General features: G+C 53.0%; 1 protein-coding gene across 8 annotated transcripts; it reads right to left on the reverse strand.

Moving 5' to 3' along the window:
• Positions 1–257: 257 nt before the first annotated feature.
• On the reverse strand, positions 258–8003 carry SH2D6 (SH2 domain containing 6). Of its 8 annotated transcripts, none has more exons than XM_059891769.1 (16): positions 7551–7992; positions 7396–7421; positions 6978–7012; positions 6233–6303; positions 6007–6139; positions 5320–5429; positions 4443–4503; positions 3977–3999; positions 3526–3586; positions 3069–3147; positions 2887–2917; positions 2472–2754; positions 2244–2299; positions 1902–1985; positions 1596–1754; positions 258–872 (listed from the first exon to the last, which is right to left on the reverse strand). In XM_059891769.1, the coding sequence occupies exons 1-16, from the start codon at positions 7551–7553 to the stop codon at positions 525–527; spliced, it is 1563 nt and encodes a 520-aa protein (XP_059747752.1). In that variant the 5' UTR covers positions 7554–7992; the 3' UTR covers positions 258–524. The 8 variants fall into 8 exon arrangements, with proteins under 8 accessions (XP_059747752.1, XP_059747753.1, XP_059747754.1 ...); XM_059891770.1 differs by having other exon boundaries at positions 2472–2549; positions 2730–2754; positions 6007–6303; XM_059891771.1 differs by having other exon boundaries at positions 258–832; positions 6007–6303; positions 7551–7996.
• Positions 8004–16989: the final 8986 nt, after the last annotated feature.

Raw genomic sequence — 16989 nt, forward strand, 5'->3', positions numbered from 1 at the left:
CACCGAGCCTTTCTCCTGCCCCTACCCTGACTCCCGCAAACAAAAAGAAACAAAACTCAGCCCACCCAGGGCGGCCGCCACAGACCATCTAAGGGCCAAAACCCCAGCCAAAGGGCAGAAAAGGGGCCGGCCCTTCTGTCCTGGCCTGGCCACCACTGCTCTAGCACTCCCAGGCCCATGCTGTGCCCTGGGACACTTGAGAACCTCGGCGCCTCACGGAGGAGGCTGTCTCTGCTTCGCTCAACAGAATTCAAGAATTCATTCAACAAATATTTATTGAAAGCAAAACTATGTGCAGGGCCACCAAGTCTCTCCCAGAGGCCAGCTCCCTGTTAAACCTCCTACAACATGCGGGTGGATTCTCCTTGTGTTCAAGCAGGACTGCCCAGACTCTAACCTGTGAGGTTCAGCTTCCCCCAGAAGAGCTTCATTCAGAGCAGCTTGGGAGGCATGCCTGGGGGCCAGGAATGGGGGCCCTGCCTGTCCCCTGCTTCCCAGTGGAGAGGGAGCAGGGAGTAGCAGTGTCAGGCTTTGGGTGAGAATGGAGTAGGGACTTGGGGGCACTTTCTGTCTCTGGGCCATCCTTCCCAGGGGCCTGGAGGGACTGGGACAAAGGATGGGGGAATCTGGGGGGTGGCAAACTGGAAGAGAAGAGGGAGACAGCCCACGGGGCAAAATATGGGGCCAGAGGTGAGGCTGCACATGTGCTGTGGCGTCAGGGCTTGGTGGGGAAGAGCAGGCAGGTGAGCTGCCGGCTGCCGCTCTGCCTGTCCAGGAGCGGTAGGGGGTGCTGCATGTAGTGCTGGACCATGGCGGCCACGGAGGAGAAGAGCTGCGCAGGGACGGGAGGGCATCGGTGAGGCCCTTGAGCCCTGTGCCAGGAGAAACTTCCTGAGGGAGCTGGGGGGCTCTGGCAAGGGCGTTTTGGACATTTTTCTACGTATTTTCCTTCCTGTTGCCCCATGAAGCTCCACTGCATCCTGCTGCCCCATTCCAGGCCTTCTGTCTGATGGCACCAGTGTGCATTTCCCCCAAACAACTCTGGGGCCCCTGCCCGGGACCTCTGGTATGGGGACCTGAGGAGTGACTGTCTCTGGTTTGCAGCCTAGCAAATGCTGGGTGCAAAGCTGAGTTCTTGGTACAGACAAAAATCTGGACTACCCAGGCCCTGCCATCTTCCCAGCTGGGTTCATACAGGTACAAATGCCCCAACCTGGGCTCCAGGCAGGCTGGGCCTTGCAGGAGTGGGTAACTCCTCCAGAGTAGAGTGGGCCTCTTCTCAAAGTGCAGGCTTTTGGGAAAGAGTTCAGACTTGTGGCCAAGGATATTGATCACCCTTGGAGAGGATGAGATGGTTGGATGGTATCACCAACTCAATGGACATGAGTTTGAGCAGCTCAGGGAGTTGGTGATGGACAGGAAAGCCTAGCATGCTGCAGTCCATGGGGTCGCAAAGAGTCAGACACAACTGAGTGACTGAACTGAAATGACTGATCACCCACTCCGGAAAAAGACAAAATGTGGTTTTCCCCAGGGAAATGCTCCCAGCTGGGCCCAGGGGCTGCTCTGCTTAGCTTCACCACTTCAGCACCCACCTCCTCATGGTTCCTGCCCTCACGGCCCAGGGCATAGTGGCGCCCATCAGCCAGCCGCCTGATGGGAATGTTGAAGACTCGGCCGTGGAGAAGTACTGCCAGGGTGAAGGGCTGGGTGCCGCGAGGGCCTGAGCTGGGGCGCACGGTATATGCTCCATCCTGGGGAGGGCGCCCATCCATTAGCCTCACATTTCCAGCTGCAGCCCTGACTCCAATCCCTGCCCAGCTGCTCCCACCTGCCAGCCACAGCCCCTGAGCAGAAGGGGTTTCTGAGAAGGCCCTGGGGGTCTGCAGTGGGTGGCCCACCTTCTGGCATCGGAGCAGGGCGCTCTCAGCAGCATGGCGGTCACAGTTCCCTGAGTACCAAGGCTGACCCAGCAGATTGCCTTCCTGTACACACACCCAGCAGATCAGTGATATGCCAGGGCACCAGATCGGGAATGGGGAGCAGAGAACACCCCGGCGGCTTGCAGTTATTTGTGTTCCTGTCGGTCTTCCCCAGGCTGAGTCCACGCAAGCTCAACAAAACGTGTCCTGTCTAGAGCCGCGTACACACATCCAGCCCAAAAGGGCTCCTGGGTGTGGACCTGGGCTCTGTTCCTGAGGGCCTCCCCTCTGCCCCCCAGCTCACTTGCAGCCCCTCCTCACCTGGGCACCTGAGGTGTTCTGGGTGGCGGCTACAGAAGAAAGAGAGGTTCTCCTTTCTGCCGGAAGAAGCAGATTATAGCCCTGGGGCTGGCCAGGGATTAGACCTGGGAGGCTTTGGGCCCAGCTGCGAGGGCGGGGGAGGTCCCAGGAGGTATGCAAAGGCTTCAAGGCCAAAGTGGACACCCAGTGCTTCACCCCTCCCCTCCTAGGGGTCCCGGTAAGACCCACCGGCCAGGCCACGCGTGACCTCCAACTGAGGAGTGATGTTAAGGTACAGACTGGGAGCTTCCCGATTTGGTGCAGACCCTGGAAAGTGCCCAGGGCGGGTCCTCTCAGACCTGTTCTCAGCTGGAGTCAGAGCTGCAGGGACCCCCTCAACCAAGCAGGGTGCAGGCGGGCTGGGAGACAGTCTGTGGCCTGCAGGGCTGTGGCTAGGGAGGGCCCCACGTGAGTGCATGGATCCATACTGGTAATGCCCATACTCACCTTCAGAGGTGGCCTTTGATGCTCCCTAGGACACAGGATGTTGAGTCAGGCCTGCTTCTTTGGGCGGGAAGTCCCACTCTGAGCCTCCCTTTCCCCCTCACTCCCAGCTCACCTCCGCACCCCCACCCCCAGCTCTACCCCAACCCCAGCCTCTTACATTCTGAGCTTCTTGGGGGGTTATGGTGGGCCTGTGGGGAGCAAATTGGGAAACAAGGGTTCAGGGCCTTTACCTCCTTCAAAAGAAAAGGTTCAGTGACCCCAGAGATCTCAGGGTCAAGGCTGGGGAAGCCTGGGCTGGCCATTCCACCCCCCACACACACACAAACTTGGGGCACTCACCTGGGCCCCATGGATATCCTTGGTAGAGGGACTGGGGCCGTCAGGACTGGGGAACTCAGAGTCTGAGTAAAGGCTGGGACTAAAACAGCAGGGCTGAGCATCAAGCAGGGAGCTCCAGGAGCCTGGGGCGGGGCTAGGGGGCAGCTGCGGAGTCTTCTCTGCTTCTCTGCAGCTTGACCTTTGGGGAGTCTGTCCAACCAGGCAGAGCGCTGTCCTGGCCACAACAGCTGGGAAGCCCCCACAGCCCCTGCTCTAAAGGGGTTCCCTCCGTGGCAGGAACAGTGTGGGTCACTCTAGACCAGAGGCATCTGTGTGTGTGTGTCTGAAGGCAGATATGTGTTGGTGGGGTACTGAGAGAGGATGGGGCAGACAATGGAGCCAGAAGACTGTGCTGTGCTGCTGGTGGGCAGCCGAGGACCTCAGGGCAGGGCGGGGTGGGGTAGAGAGAGGGATTCACCTGGACTGGGCTCACACTCCACATAGATGTCCTCATCGGGCTCCTTCAAAGGGCCTGGCACCTAAGATAAGGAGGGAGTGTGGTACCCAGGGTTTGAGCAGTGAGTGGGAAGGAGGACGAAGCCATCATTTGGGGGAGCTATTGGTACCTCAACCCCCCCACCCCCCATCCTAGGTGGAAATGGAATGACTAAAAGTGCTCCTTTGCCCAGAAGAGGGCACCCATGAGCACCTGCTTCCCATCCTGGGCTCAGAGAGCCTGAGAGTCCAGGAGGAACTGGGCAGACACCTCCCGGGACACTGGCTGACGCCCTGCTAGAGCCTCTGGCCAAAGGGGAAGGATCCTGCTCCAGGCCTCTTCCCCTGGTTTTAGGGGTATTTCCTGGCGCTCCCACCCCACCCCACCACCACCACCAACTTCCTAGCCAGTCCTAGAGTGAGGGGCCACTCACCGCTCGGGCCGGTTCACCCAGCTCTGGTAGGAAAAGGAGAGACCCACCAGTCAGGAGCAGCAAGGAGAAAGGAATTAGTGAAACTTAGGCTGGAAAAGCAGAGCTTCCTTGGAGCTTCTCTGAGGGGATCCTCAGAGCCAGCTTTGAAGTCCCAGGAGAAAGCCCTCCTCACCCCTAATTGCCTTACTTCATACCCCAGGGTGCCCCTCACCTGACCCAGAGACCTCAGCAGGTGCCCAAGGGGCCGAGGAGCCAGGGACTCTGAGTGAGGGCCTCAGCCTCCTCCCAAACTGCCTGCCCTAGGGGGATCAGCAGGTAAAATTGAGGAACAACTCAGGGGATGCAGCGACTGGGCAAAGCATGAGACTAGTGTGAGGCCAGCTCCCCAATCTCATGGGAGCCAGGATTCCGCTTCTCAGGGCAGGGAATGGGTGGGCCTCGGAATGAGACTGGACATCCCTATTACCTTGCCTTCCAAAGGGCCAGCTCTGCTTCAGGGCCTCCAGTGGGCTCGGCGCTGCCTTGGGCTGTGGGCACAATGCAGTGGCAGGAGGGAGAACGGGGGTCAGGGAGCAGCAGCAGGAGGAGGGCAAGACTAGCAGGGTGGGATGCAGAAGGACTGTGTATATCTGTGCAGCTTTAAAAAAAAAACAAACCCAACTCTTGTGACGCCATGGACTGGCCCACCAGGCTCCTCTGTCCATGGAATTCTCCAGGCAAGAATACTGGAGTGCCATGGAGTGGCATGGAGTGCTATGCCCTCCTCCAGGGGATCTTCCCAACCCAGGAACTGAACCCAGGTCTCCTGCATTGAAAGGCAGATTCTTTACCGATGGAGCTACCAGGAAAGCCCCTGCCCCCCAAAAACTACAACACAAGCATTAATGTGCAAAGGAGGCAGCTCTCCTCTTTACCTCTGTTCTGTGGCTCTTTCTTTGTTGTGAGCCTCTTTTTCTTTTTATTCCCATACAATATAGGATGAAAGTGGCAGCTCTCAAAGCCCACACCCGGGATCATGGAGGGATGACAGCTGGCAGTGACTGGCAGCTGAGCGAGGGCTTTCTTCACTCCACAGGCAGGGAGGGTCCTGAGAAGCTCTCAGCTTCAAGAGGTAGGGGAGCTTCAATGCACCCACCCACCCCCACTCCCCACTCCTGGCCCAGGCGAAAAGGCTGAGTCTTAGGTGATGCTGATGGGGAGGGTGCAAGGACCAGACCAGGCAGGTGGGAGGAGCCACTCTCAACAGGGCTCTGGCTTCCGACGACGCAGCTAATTTTTCAGGGGCCTCATGAATGCAGATGTGGGGGAATTTTGCATACGGGATGCCTCTTAGATTTACTCACTGGAAAATGGTGCGCTGGGGTGGGGCGGGCAGGGAGGCTGTGTACCATCTCCGGCTGGGGCTGTGGTGGTGGCAGTGGTGATGTGGGAGGGCCCAGGGGAGCAGAGTGATCTGGAAAACACTCCAACATTGTGACTCTGTGGGCTCCTCCCACATAGGTTCCTGTTTTCCTCTGGCCCCCTCACCCAGTCTCTATTCCCTTCTCCCTCCCTCCCTCCCCTCCCTTGCTCTCTGGCTTCCCGACTGCCCCGTCGCCATGGCAACTGGAGGCGGCCAGCTTCCCTGCCCCCACCTGGCCAAGCTGGGAGCTGTGGGGGTGGGATGCCAGCAGCAACTGGGACTCTCCTGGCATCCCTACCCTTGCTCCAAGTTGTACAGGGATCTCGGAGGGGGGTCTCCAGGCCCCAGGGACCCTGGCAGGCCTCCTGCTTGCCTGCTGTTGCCGTGGTTACACGGCCCCTCCAGGCTCGTCACCCCTTCCCACTCATCCTCCCTTTCCCCTCCTCCCTCCCTTCCTCTGTCCCTCTCTGCCCAACCAAGAGGCCTCAGTGACTGCCAGCTGAGACCTCCCCTCGCTGTCCCAGGCCAAACAGAAGGGGAGGAAGCAAAACCTGGGCCCTCTCCCCTTGTGGGGACCCTCCTGTTCTGCCTGATCCCCACCTCTCTGCCTCAACTTCCCAGCCCTCACCCAAGTACAAAGAGTCCTCCTCAGTGCCAGAAAGGTGGGCAGGGGTGAGGTGGCGGAGTAGAGCCTCACAGGGGGGCAGCTCATATTTATCCTCCTCCTCTTCCTCCTCCTCTGGGGCTTCCAGGAAGGAATGCTGAGCACAGGAAGGACAGAAGGGATACAGGAGCAGTGGCGGTAGCCACTGCCTCCTCCCACCCACCAGCTCTGGCTCAGCAGCTGGACTTACCCTGTGTCTCCAGGTCCCTGGGACAGACAGAGGAGATGGGCAGGGTTCATCTTTTCTCCAAGCTTGGGAGTCTGAACAAGAGACTGGTGAGACTGGCCTCATCTCCTCCCCGCCCAGCCCCTCTCTAACATAATGACTTGCTCTCTTTCCCAGATATAATAAACTATCTGCACTTTTCCAGAGGCCTCAAAGGAACCATTCATGATGGGCTCTTTCCCAACACTGCAGGAGGACCAGTGAGGCATTTTGGAGATAAGGGGCCCTAACGGCCTGTTCCGTCTATGCCAGTCCTCCACTGCGTGCGTGCTAAGTCACTTCAGTTATGTCTGACTCCTTGCGACCCCTAAGGACTGTAACCCACCAGGCTCTTCTGTCCATGGTAAGAATACTGGAGTGAGCTGCCATGCCCTCCTCTCCAGGAGATCTTCCCGACCCAGGAATGAAACCCGTGCTTCTTCCGGCTCCAGCATTGGCAGGCAGGTTCTTTACCACTAGCGCCACCTGGGAAGCCTGCCAGTCCTCCACCCCATGCAGCTCTAATTCTGAACCAGACAGATGAAAGAGCTGGGCCCAGTGACTTAGAAGCGCTGAACTATAATGAGCAGGAGGTATCCAGAACCCCCAGGGGAGACTCTTGGGACCCCTGCACATCCCAGACTACAGTCCAAGGGGTCACCAAGAGTCAGACACAACTGAGTGCACACACACGCACACACTACACATCTGGGGGGTGGTGATCACTTACTTGCACATCTTGGAGGTGGAAGCGGTGGCCCCGACCTGCAATTGGACTCTAGTCAGCTCTGCCCAAGGAGCCCTGAGTTTGTGTCAGCCAGACATCGCACAGCCCAGGGACATTCACAGACATGGCACTGCCCCCTGGAGTTGTGCGACAGCAGCCTGGGACCAGGGAAGTGGGAGGAAGAGTCTGGGGGCAGAGCTCATGCCCCTGGGTGCACAGCTTGAGAACTTGGTGCTCCAGGGAAGCCAGCAGCAGGGGAGCCCTTGTGTTCCCTGGGCAGTGGAGGCACATGAATGATCTCGCTGGGCGTGGTAGGACCGGGCAGAATCAGCACCACTCTAAGGATGGCTATACCCAGGAAAGTTGCAGTGAGGTGGAAATGAGAGGAGGGTAGAGAAAAGAGAGGAGCCCCGGGACTCACCTGGCCTTTCTCCAGCTGAGCTTCTCCTGAAAAGGGTCAGGGAGGGGAGTAAAGGGGTAATCAGTACATCTAGAATGACTCTCCGTGTCCAGAGTCCTGGGGCCCCAGGGTGGGCAGGTCTGTATATCAGGGGCTGCCCCAGAACCAAGTCTCACCATGGCTAGGGTGAAGGAGCTCTGCCTCCCCTGAGCCCAGGTTCTACCGCAAATGGCCTGGTGACAGGGGCCCTATTGTTCCTATCATTTGCATCTCTCAAGCACCAGGAAGGAGGACCTGCTGTGGCCTCCAACCCCAGGCCAACTTCACCCATGCCACGCCCAGCCCTACCTTCCCCTCGCCTCTTTCATCGCCTCCCACAGCTGAATCTCTAGCCCCTCTGCCCCACCCCCTCAAAAAAAAAAAAAAAAAACGGGAGGAAGAACTCCCTCTTCAAAGCCCTGGCCCACAAAGCTGGACCAGGGGCCCCCAGTTTCCTGATCAACGTTCCCCTCCTCCTAGAGTTTCAGACTCCACTCAGGATCAGCCAGCCCACACCCTTTCCCAGTTGACAGAAGACAGGGCATTAGATCCAATTAAAAACAGGAGATAGGCTTTCCCTGGTGGCTCAGTGGTAAAGAATCCACCTGCCAGTGCAGGAGACAATGGTTCGATCCCTGATCTGGGAAGATCCCACATGCAGCAGAACAACTAAGCCACATCGATTGAGCCTGTGGTCTAGAATCCAGGAACCCCAGCTACTGAGCCCACAGGCTGCAACAATGAAGCTCATGCGCCCTGGAGCCTGTGCTCTGCAACAAGAGAAGCCACTGCAATGAGAAGCCTGTGCACAGCCACCAGAGAGTAGCCCCAACTCTCCTCAACTAGAGAAAACCTGCACAGTAACGAAGACTCAGCACAGCCAAAAATATATAAATAAATAAAAATTTTAAAAACAACCAGGAAACGATCCCTGCAGACACTCTTCTTACATCTTTTGTGCCTGCTGTCATTTGTTGGTGACTACTGATCGATGATCAAGGAGATGAAAGTTACTGAAAAGCTCAGAAATAAGTAGTTGTATTTAGTTCGACTGCTGTCTTTTGATTTATTAATTTATTTTTGGCTTCACTGGGTCTTTGCTATGCGTGCTTTTCTCTAGTTTCGGGGATGGGGAGCTACTCATTGCAGTGCTTTCTCTTGTTGCAGGGCTTGAGCTGTAGAGCGCAGGCTCAGTAGTTGTGGCAGACCCGCTTAGTTGCTCCGTGGCATGTGGGATCAGGGCTTGAACCTGTGTCCCCTACATTGGCAGGCAAATTCTCAACCACTGACGGTCAGGGAAGTCCCTGATTCCTTTCTTGATGGATGTAGTTGTTCATTTGGTAGGTAGTTATTGAATGTCCACTGTATACCAGGCACCATTCCAGGCGCTGGAGGTGCTGCAGGCAAGCTGAACAGGCAGGCATTACACACACATTTCCTCACCGGATTCTCACAATAGCCTCATGGTGTGCTTCCTAATTGTTTCCCTGCTTTGCCGATGAGGAAAATGAGCATATTAGTCAGCTCAGGCTGCCATCAGAGAGTACCCCAGGCTGGGTGATTGAAACAACAGAAGTTTATTTCCTCACTGTTTTGGAGGCTAGAAGACCAAGGTCAAGGTGGCGTCAGGGTTGATTTCTGGCTAGAGCTCTCTTGCTGGCTTGCAGACAGTCAGCTTCTTGCTGTGTCCTCATATGGCCTTTCTTCTGTGCATGCAGGCAGAGAGAGAATTCTGGAGAGAAAGGTTTCTTTTTTTTTTTTTTTAATGTGGAGCATTTTTAAAGTCTTTATTGATATGTTACAGTATTGCTTCTGTTTTGTCGTTGTTGTTCAGTCACTAAGTCATGTCCAACTCTTTGCAACCTTGTAGACGGTAGCACACCAGGCTCCTCTGTTCTCCACTATGTCCCAGAGTTTGCTCAGATTCATGTCCATTGCGTCAGTGATACTATGTAACCATCTCATCCTTACTACCCCCTTCTCCTTTTATCTTCAATCTTTCCCAGCATCAGGGTCTTTTCCAGTGAGTCAGCTCTTTGCATAAGATGGCCAAAGTATTGGAGCTTCAGCCTCAGTATCAGTCCTTCCAGTGAATTTTCAGGGTTGATTTCCTTTAGGATTGACTGGTTTTGATCTCCTTGCAGTCCAAGGAACTCACAAGAGTTTTCTCCAGCACCACAGTTAGAAAGCATCAATTCTTTGGCCCTCAGCCTTCTTTATGGACCAACTCTCACATCTGTACATGACTACAGGAAAAATCATAGCTTTAACTATATGGTTTCTGTTTTAAGTTTTGTTTTTTGGTGGCAAGGCATGTGGGATCTTAGCTCCCTGACCAGGGATCAAACCTGCACCCCCTGCATTGGAAGACAAAGTCCTAACCACTGGACCATCAGGGGAGTCCCTAGAGACAAATTTCTGATTTCTTCTAATAAGGACACCAGCCTTATTGAACCGGGGCCCCATCCTTATGATCTCATTTACCCTTTTTTAAAAAACATTTTCTCATTTGCCCTTAATTACCTCCCTAAGGGCCCAGTCTCCAAATACAATCACATGTGGGGTTAAGCTTTCGACATATGAATTTGGAGGGAGACAAAATTCAGTCCAAAGCACTGAGAATCAGAAATGAAGTGACCTTCCCAAGGTCATACAATTGGTAAGTGTTGGAGGTGGGATTCAATGCAAGCTTTGCACAAACCAGAGCGTATGCACTAGCCACTGAGCATCCTGTACCTCATCTAGGACTGGGTCTTGATCCTCCTTTCCTGTGATAGAATTAGAAACGTCAGTAGTCACACGTTTCCTTTAGACGCCCATAGCATCCTAGTGCTCCATTGTTTAGTTGCTAAGTCGTGTCTGACTCTTTTGTGACGCCATGGACTGTAGCCCGCCAGGCTCCTCTGTCCATGGGATTTCCCAGGCAAGAATACTGGAGCAGGTTGCCATTCCCTTCTCCAGGGGATCTTCTTGACCCAGGGATCAAACCCATATCTCCCACATTGGCAGGTGGATTCTTTGCCACTGAGCCACCTGGGAAACCCCGGTGCTCTGTTACCTGAGTGAACTTTGGAACTCTAACTTCTGAGAAGTTTTGAGGCAAAAAAGAAAAGCCCAGGCCAGGCCTTGTGTCGGGCTCTGTTAAGACAGGAAATGAGGGGACACAGATGAGGATCTCGTTAAAATAAGACCTTTCTAGGGCACTGTAGCTTTCCTGTGGCTTTTATTTTGGTGACGTCCTAGCTGTTGGCTCAAAGGAACAATGAAGGCCATGTACTTGCATCTCTGGAGGCCGGGGGCACTGGGGAGAGGACCCAGGGTTGGAGCTGGCCACAGACAATAGACAGGAAGACCAGATAATTCTTGGGACCTGCAAGCAAAAGGACACTTAAGAAGCTATGAACTCAGCAATAGGAAAGGATGAACTAGGGAACTTCCCAGGCGGTCCAGAGGCTAAGATTCTGTGCTCCCAAAGCAGAGGACCCAGGTTCGATCCTTGGTCAGGGAACTAATATCCCACATGCTGCAACTAAGACCCCACACAGCCAAAGAAAGAAAGAAAGAAAAGGGTGAAATAATGCCATTTATAGCAACAGGGATGGACCCAGAGATTATTACACTAAATGAAGTAAGTCAGATAGTAAAAGATAAATATCGTGTGATATCGCTTATATATGGAACCTAAAATATAGTACAAATTGAGAATTCCCTCATGCCCTGGAGGTTAGGATTCCTGGCTTTCACTGCTGTGGCCTGGGTTCAATCCCTGGTCAGGGAACTGAGAACCTGTAAGCCGTGGTGTGGTCAAAAAACAAAAAAATTTAATAAATATGTAAAGATTTTAAAAATAGTACAAGTAAACTTATTTACCAAACAGAAACAGATGCACCAACATAGAAAACAGACTTATGGTTATCAAAGGGGAAGGAGTATGCATGCTCAGTCGCTTCTGACTCTTTGCGACCCCATGGACTGTAGCCCACCAGGCTCCTCTGTCTATGGGATTTCCCAGCAAGAATAGTGGAGTGGGTTGCCATTTCCTTCTTCAGGGGATCTTCCTGACCCAGGAATTGAATCTGCTGAGCCACCTGGGAAACCCTAAAGGTGGAGGGAGGGATAAATTGGGAGTAGGGGATTAACAGATATACACTTCCATATATAAAATAGATAAGCAACAAGGATTTACTGCATAGCATAGGGAATTATATTCAATATCTTGTAACAAACTGTCATGGAAAAGGATCCAAAAAATAGAATATATATATATATACACACACACACACACATATATATATACATATATATGTACTATATATATATGAAACTAACACAATATTGTAAATCAACTATGCTTCAATAAAAAAGAAGTTATGGAAAGTCATCGGGGTGGTTTGAGAGGTACCCATTTGGTGTTGTAGGAAAAACTAAAAGGAAAATCAAGAAAGAATCCGGGCTTGGAGTCCGGGATAGCGGTTTCCTCCCGACCTCCCCTCCCCAGCTGACCTTTGTTCTGTATTTGGATTATAAGGCAGGGGGCAACATCCCCCCCACCCCAAAGGGACCTCCTGTAAAACTCAACAGGATTCTCTAGACGCTATCCTGATGTGAACCCCAAACTGAGTGATCTTCCCAGTCCATTCAGCTCTGGCCTCAGCCACCTCCTCTCCTGTTCAGGGTTTTGCATAGGCAAATGCCAGGGCCTGGGTGAGGGAAGGAGGATGGAATCCATGCCTTCTGGGTGGGGGCACTGGCTGGCAGATCAGGGAGCAGAGGACAGACAAAGGGTGTCTCGTGGCTTTGTGTCACCGCAGCCAGGCCTGTAGCACCACGCTTCACACTGATGGCACAGGCAGATTTGGACAGCCTCTTTATCCATCTTTGGCACAGCATTGTCTTGTGCACATAACTATAGCTATTCCTTTGGGATGAATTCCTAGAAATAGAATTGCTGGAAACTCATATTTTAAAGGTTCCAGTGCCCCACTGTCTGGCAGCATCTGAGTGTCAATTTTATGGTTCTCCCACAGCTCCCAGTGATTCTCTGCATATTCCAGATCTCAGCTGCTGATCTCCAATGATAAGAGGCCGACATCCTCAGGCGCAACGTAGTCTAAACCCATCCTAAGAAAAAAACATCTCTGGAGAGCGGTGTTCCCCCCATTTGCATGATCACAAGAATCACTGGAAGACTTATTAAAGTCTTAGGTTTCCAGACCTTCCCTGAGATCTTAAAAATCGGATGTTCCAGGAGGGAAGTGGGAATCTATATTATTTTAAACAAGCATCCTAGATGATTCTTACGAACGTTCAAGTTTGAGAAATGCTGCTCTAAAAAATGCTTCTCATTCTGAGAAGATGCAACTCCTAGGACATCTTTAGAAATCACAGACAGCCTTTAGCTCATTTGGAACACAGGGGTCGCCAGCAAAGAAGAAACGTGACACAGACCCCCCCTCCAGAGGTCCCTCCCAGTGATAGAGAGGGCAGACCCCAGGAGGCGTTCCATCTCTCTAGGCTACAGTTGTCCTCTGTGTCAATGGGGATGAGAACAGGGCATTCCTTGTGGTGTAGGTGCTTCTGCTGAGTAAGATGAAGCACATGAAACACACTTTGGGCTTCCCTGGTGGCTCGGTGGTAAAGAATCTGCCTGCAATGTAAAAGAAACGGGTTCAATCCCTGGTCGGGAAGATACCCTAGAGAAGGGACTGGTGATCCACCCCAGTATTCTTGCTTGGCAGGCTTCTTGCAAGTCCATGGGGTCACAAAGAGCTGGACATGGCTGAGTGACTGAGAGAGTTATGTGAAACACACAGCACTGTGCAGTGAGTATCACCTCTTCCTGAGGAGGTGGTGCTGAGGTCCGTGGTGGTGTTGCCAGCAGACAGGGAGGGTGGCCAAGGTTGGCTGGGGTCCCAAGCGTGTGTGAAGCATTGTGAGCACGAGGGGGTGGTTTCTGAGGACCTGATGGAGGACAGGTCAGCAGGCTATGGTCAGAATTTTCAGAGGTGGGAGGGTGTGAGCTACGGAGCAGGAGATGCTGAGAACTGTGGACCCCTAAAGGCTGAAGGTCTGCCATTTCCACTGGCTGTGGAGCACTTCCTGCTTTGGGGGCCACCTCCGTGTTGTAACTTCTTGCCTCCAATCCCAGAAGCCAGCTGCGGCTTTCCCCAGCCTCCTTAATTGCTAGGGTGCAGGCATTCTGCCAGCCAGGTGCCCCCACACTGGGCTTTGTAGCCAAAGCTGGCACCCCAGGGCCATCTACCCTAGGGACGGGGTGATTGCTATATCCTGTTTCCAGAGGCCAGAGAGGCTGAGACCGCAGTGGAACCAGGACTGGGATCAGCTTGGCTATGGCCTTTGGGACATTGTTCCTGGCTCGTTCTCTGGTCCTCCTGGTAATGTAACCAGCTACAGAATATTTTTAATAAATTATTTTCCAGTCTAAACTAGCTAGGGCTGGTTTCTCTTCCTTTAAGTGAAGAACTCTGATTTACAGATGGAGCATCAGTGGGATCACCACAGAAATACCAAGAAGTCCCAAACTGGGAGGGCCGCATCCAGGTATCTCATGAGAACAGGAGGCAAGGTAGAAATAAGTGTCATAGCTTTATATTTCTATCATAACGCTATATTTCTATATATTTTTCTTGGGCCTTTAACATGACAAGCATTAATTAACTTTCTAATTCTTAAAACTAATGGACTTTCCTGGTGGCTCAGAGGTAAAGAGTCCACCAGCCAATGCAGGGGATACAGGTTTGATCCCTGGTCCAAGAGGATTCCACATACCTCAGAGCAACTAAGTCCATGTGCCACAACTACTGAGCCTGTGCTCTGGAGCCCAGAAACCGCACCTGCTGAAGCCTGTGTGCTCTAGAGCCCATGCTCCTCAACATGAGAAGCCACTGCAATGAGAAGCCCACGCACTGCGACTAGAGAGTAGCCTCTGCTTGCCACAACTAGAGAAAGCCAGGGTGCAGCACCACAAACCCAGCCAAAAATAATTTTTTAAAAAAATCAGTTGATACAGGTCAAAAAATAAAAAGAAGGAAGCAAAGGAGGGAGGGATGACCTGGATTTCAGCTATGAGGACGCACCGTGAGAAGGACAACCCTGGGAGTTGGGGGCAAGGCCAAGGGTAGGTTCTGGGGGGTCACTACAGGACAACCAAGGTCCCTGAAGCCAGGGAAGTAGGGGGACAGGTGGGAAAAATCAAAAGCATAGTGATAAGACAGGCTTTCTCCTCCCAGGAGAATAGGAATCCATCAGGGTAAGTGGAAGAGGATGGGGCAGAAAGAGGGAAAGAAGAACTTTCTGACCACGAGTTAGGACCACATGGGTGGCAGAGGATGGGGACGGGAAGTGGGGAAGGAAGCAGGACCTCTGAGGGGTAAGGGAGAATGAATGAGTCTTAAGGATTCCTAAGGATATTTTTACCTGAGCGGGTGGTCTAGTTAGAAGCCCAAGAAGCAAGTAGGAAGAGGCATTAGGCCAAGTGAACTGTCTGCAGATGGGTTAAAGTTGGTCGGGGCAATCATGAAGGAAGGTGGTTAGCAGGAGGAAGAGAAGGAGTCTTCCTGGGCTGATGAGAGGAGGGCAATGTGGGAGCTGGTTTAGCACAAGCTGGCAGAAGCCCTCCCCTACCCCCTCACCCCACTCCTGGCTGCCACCCTCTCAGGCTTGCTGATTCAGCTTACTCTGGTGGCAGCTGTGACACGTGATGGAGACTGACCGATGACACTCAGACCAGCCTCCTAAGAGCAGTCTCGGGCCGTATCCCTTCCTGACGCACCTTCATTTATTGCTGCAGCTTCAGAGCTTTGTGACCAGCGCTCCCTCCAGCTCCCTGAAGGTAGATACAAAACTGGGTGTTCAGTTGGTATTTTTCTAGAGAGCAGAGCACTAGCTTTCTACAGATTTAGCAGTAGTTAGGGTTGCGGCTGAAAGTTGAGGTTGGCTTTCTCTGGCGTCTAGGGTAAAGCCCGGTCTCTGTACCACCCATCCTGTACTTCCCTGTTCTGGATCACTAACTCACAACAGATTGAGTCTTGACCCAGCTCTGCCAGGAACCCTTGCTCGACCCTCCCCAACCCTCTGACCCCTTGAATGGAGACAAAGGCTTCCTGTTGCCTTGTAAGATCAGCCCTACCTACCTCTCCAGCCCCACCTACCTCTCCAGCCCCAGCCTTTCCATTTTTCCCCATGGATGCACTTTTGCTCACCTTCTGTCTGTGGTTCCTCTATGACTGGGCCCCAGGTGGCCCCAGCTACACCCTGTTGACTTAAGGAAATTTCATTTGGAAGAAATTTAGATCTTTACTGTCCTTATGGAATATGGCAAAGAGGGAGGGCACTCTAGGGACCTCCCTGATTGTCTAGTGATTAAGCTTCCACTGCAGGAGGCACGCGTTCCATCCCTGGTCAGGGAACTAAGGTCCCACGTGCTGCACAGTGCAGGGTGGGGTGTGGGGAGAAGAGAGGACACTCTTAAATGCAGTTTAAAAAAGAAAGGAAGAGGGACCTCCCTGGTGGTCCAGTGGCTAAGACTCTGCACTCCCAATGCAGGGGGCCCCAGTCTGATCCCTGGTCAGGGAACTAGATCCCACATGCCACAACTAAGATGCAGCACAGCCAAATAAATAAATAAATATCTAAAGAAAGAAAAAAGGACTTTCTTACATGTATGTTCTACTTCAAGAATTGTTACCATCCCCCCCAAATCCACTCTCATCGTCTCTGCAACTGGCAACCTTCACAGATGTTGTGATCACCCTGTCCCTCCCCTCAGACTCCAGCCTTCTCCCTCCTCAACTCCTTATCATGCAGATCACCAGAGCTCCTTTAGCTGTCCTTAAACTTGATGCATTAACCCACTGCCCAGATTCTGCCTGTGGGAGAGCCCAGCAGGTGTCCCAGTAGCAGGAAGCCTGGATAAGATGGGGGCAGGGAGGCTTCCCTGGTGGCTCGGACAGTAAAGAATCTGCCTGCAACCCAGGAAACCTGGGTTCCATCCTGGGTCAGGAAGATCCTCAGGAGAAGGGGATGTCTACCCACTCCAGTACTCTTGCCTAGAGAATTCCATGGACAGAGGAGCCTGGCGGGCTACAATCCGTGGGGTCGCAAAGAGTCGGACATGACTGAGCGCCTAAGATGCATTTTCACACACAGGGTGGCTGCCAACACGTATAATGGTACCTGGCTTGGTTCATCCCTTTCTAGTCTCAAACAGGCTCCTTACCTGGGGGCTGTGCACTTGCCTCTCTTCTGCAGGAACGAGTCCTGCCCCTTGCCTCCCTCTTCCTTCAGGCCACAGATTCTGTGACTCTCAGGAGGGGTCCCAGACCAGGGTAGTGTGTCTCCCACACACATTCTTGGGGCTCCACTGTAATTAAATCTGTGGGTACATTTCAGGGCTGGACTGTGAACTCCCACTCAACTATAAGAGCTCTACGCGGGTAGCAACTGTGTCTGTCCGGTTCATTACCGAATCCCAAGTGCCTGGCCCACAGCTTGGCACATACCAGGCTCTCAAAAACATTTGCTGTAGCTGCACATTCAAATGTTACTTACTCTTCA

Source organism: Bos taurus, chromosome 11 (assembly GCF_002263795.3).
Source record: "Bos taurus isolate L1 Dominette 01449 registration number 42190680 breed Hereford chromosome 11, ARS-UCD2.0, whole genome shotgun sequence".
Classification (NCBI taxonomy): domain Eukaryota; kingdom Metazoa; phylum Chordata; class Mammalia; order Artiodactyla; family Bovidae; genus Bos; species Bos taurus.

Coding starts and splice junctions, on each gene's coding strand:
- SH2D6 (XM_059891768.1), bottom strand. Junction 4,000..4,442: donor CTGGCCCTTTGGAAGGCAAG/GTAATAGGGATG, acceptor TTTTCCTACCAG/AGCTGGGTGAACCGGCCCGA. Junction 2,918..3,068: donor AGGATATCCATGGGGCCCAG/GTGAGTGCCCCA, acceptor TGCTCCCCACAG/GCCCACCATAACCCCCCAAG.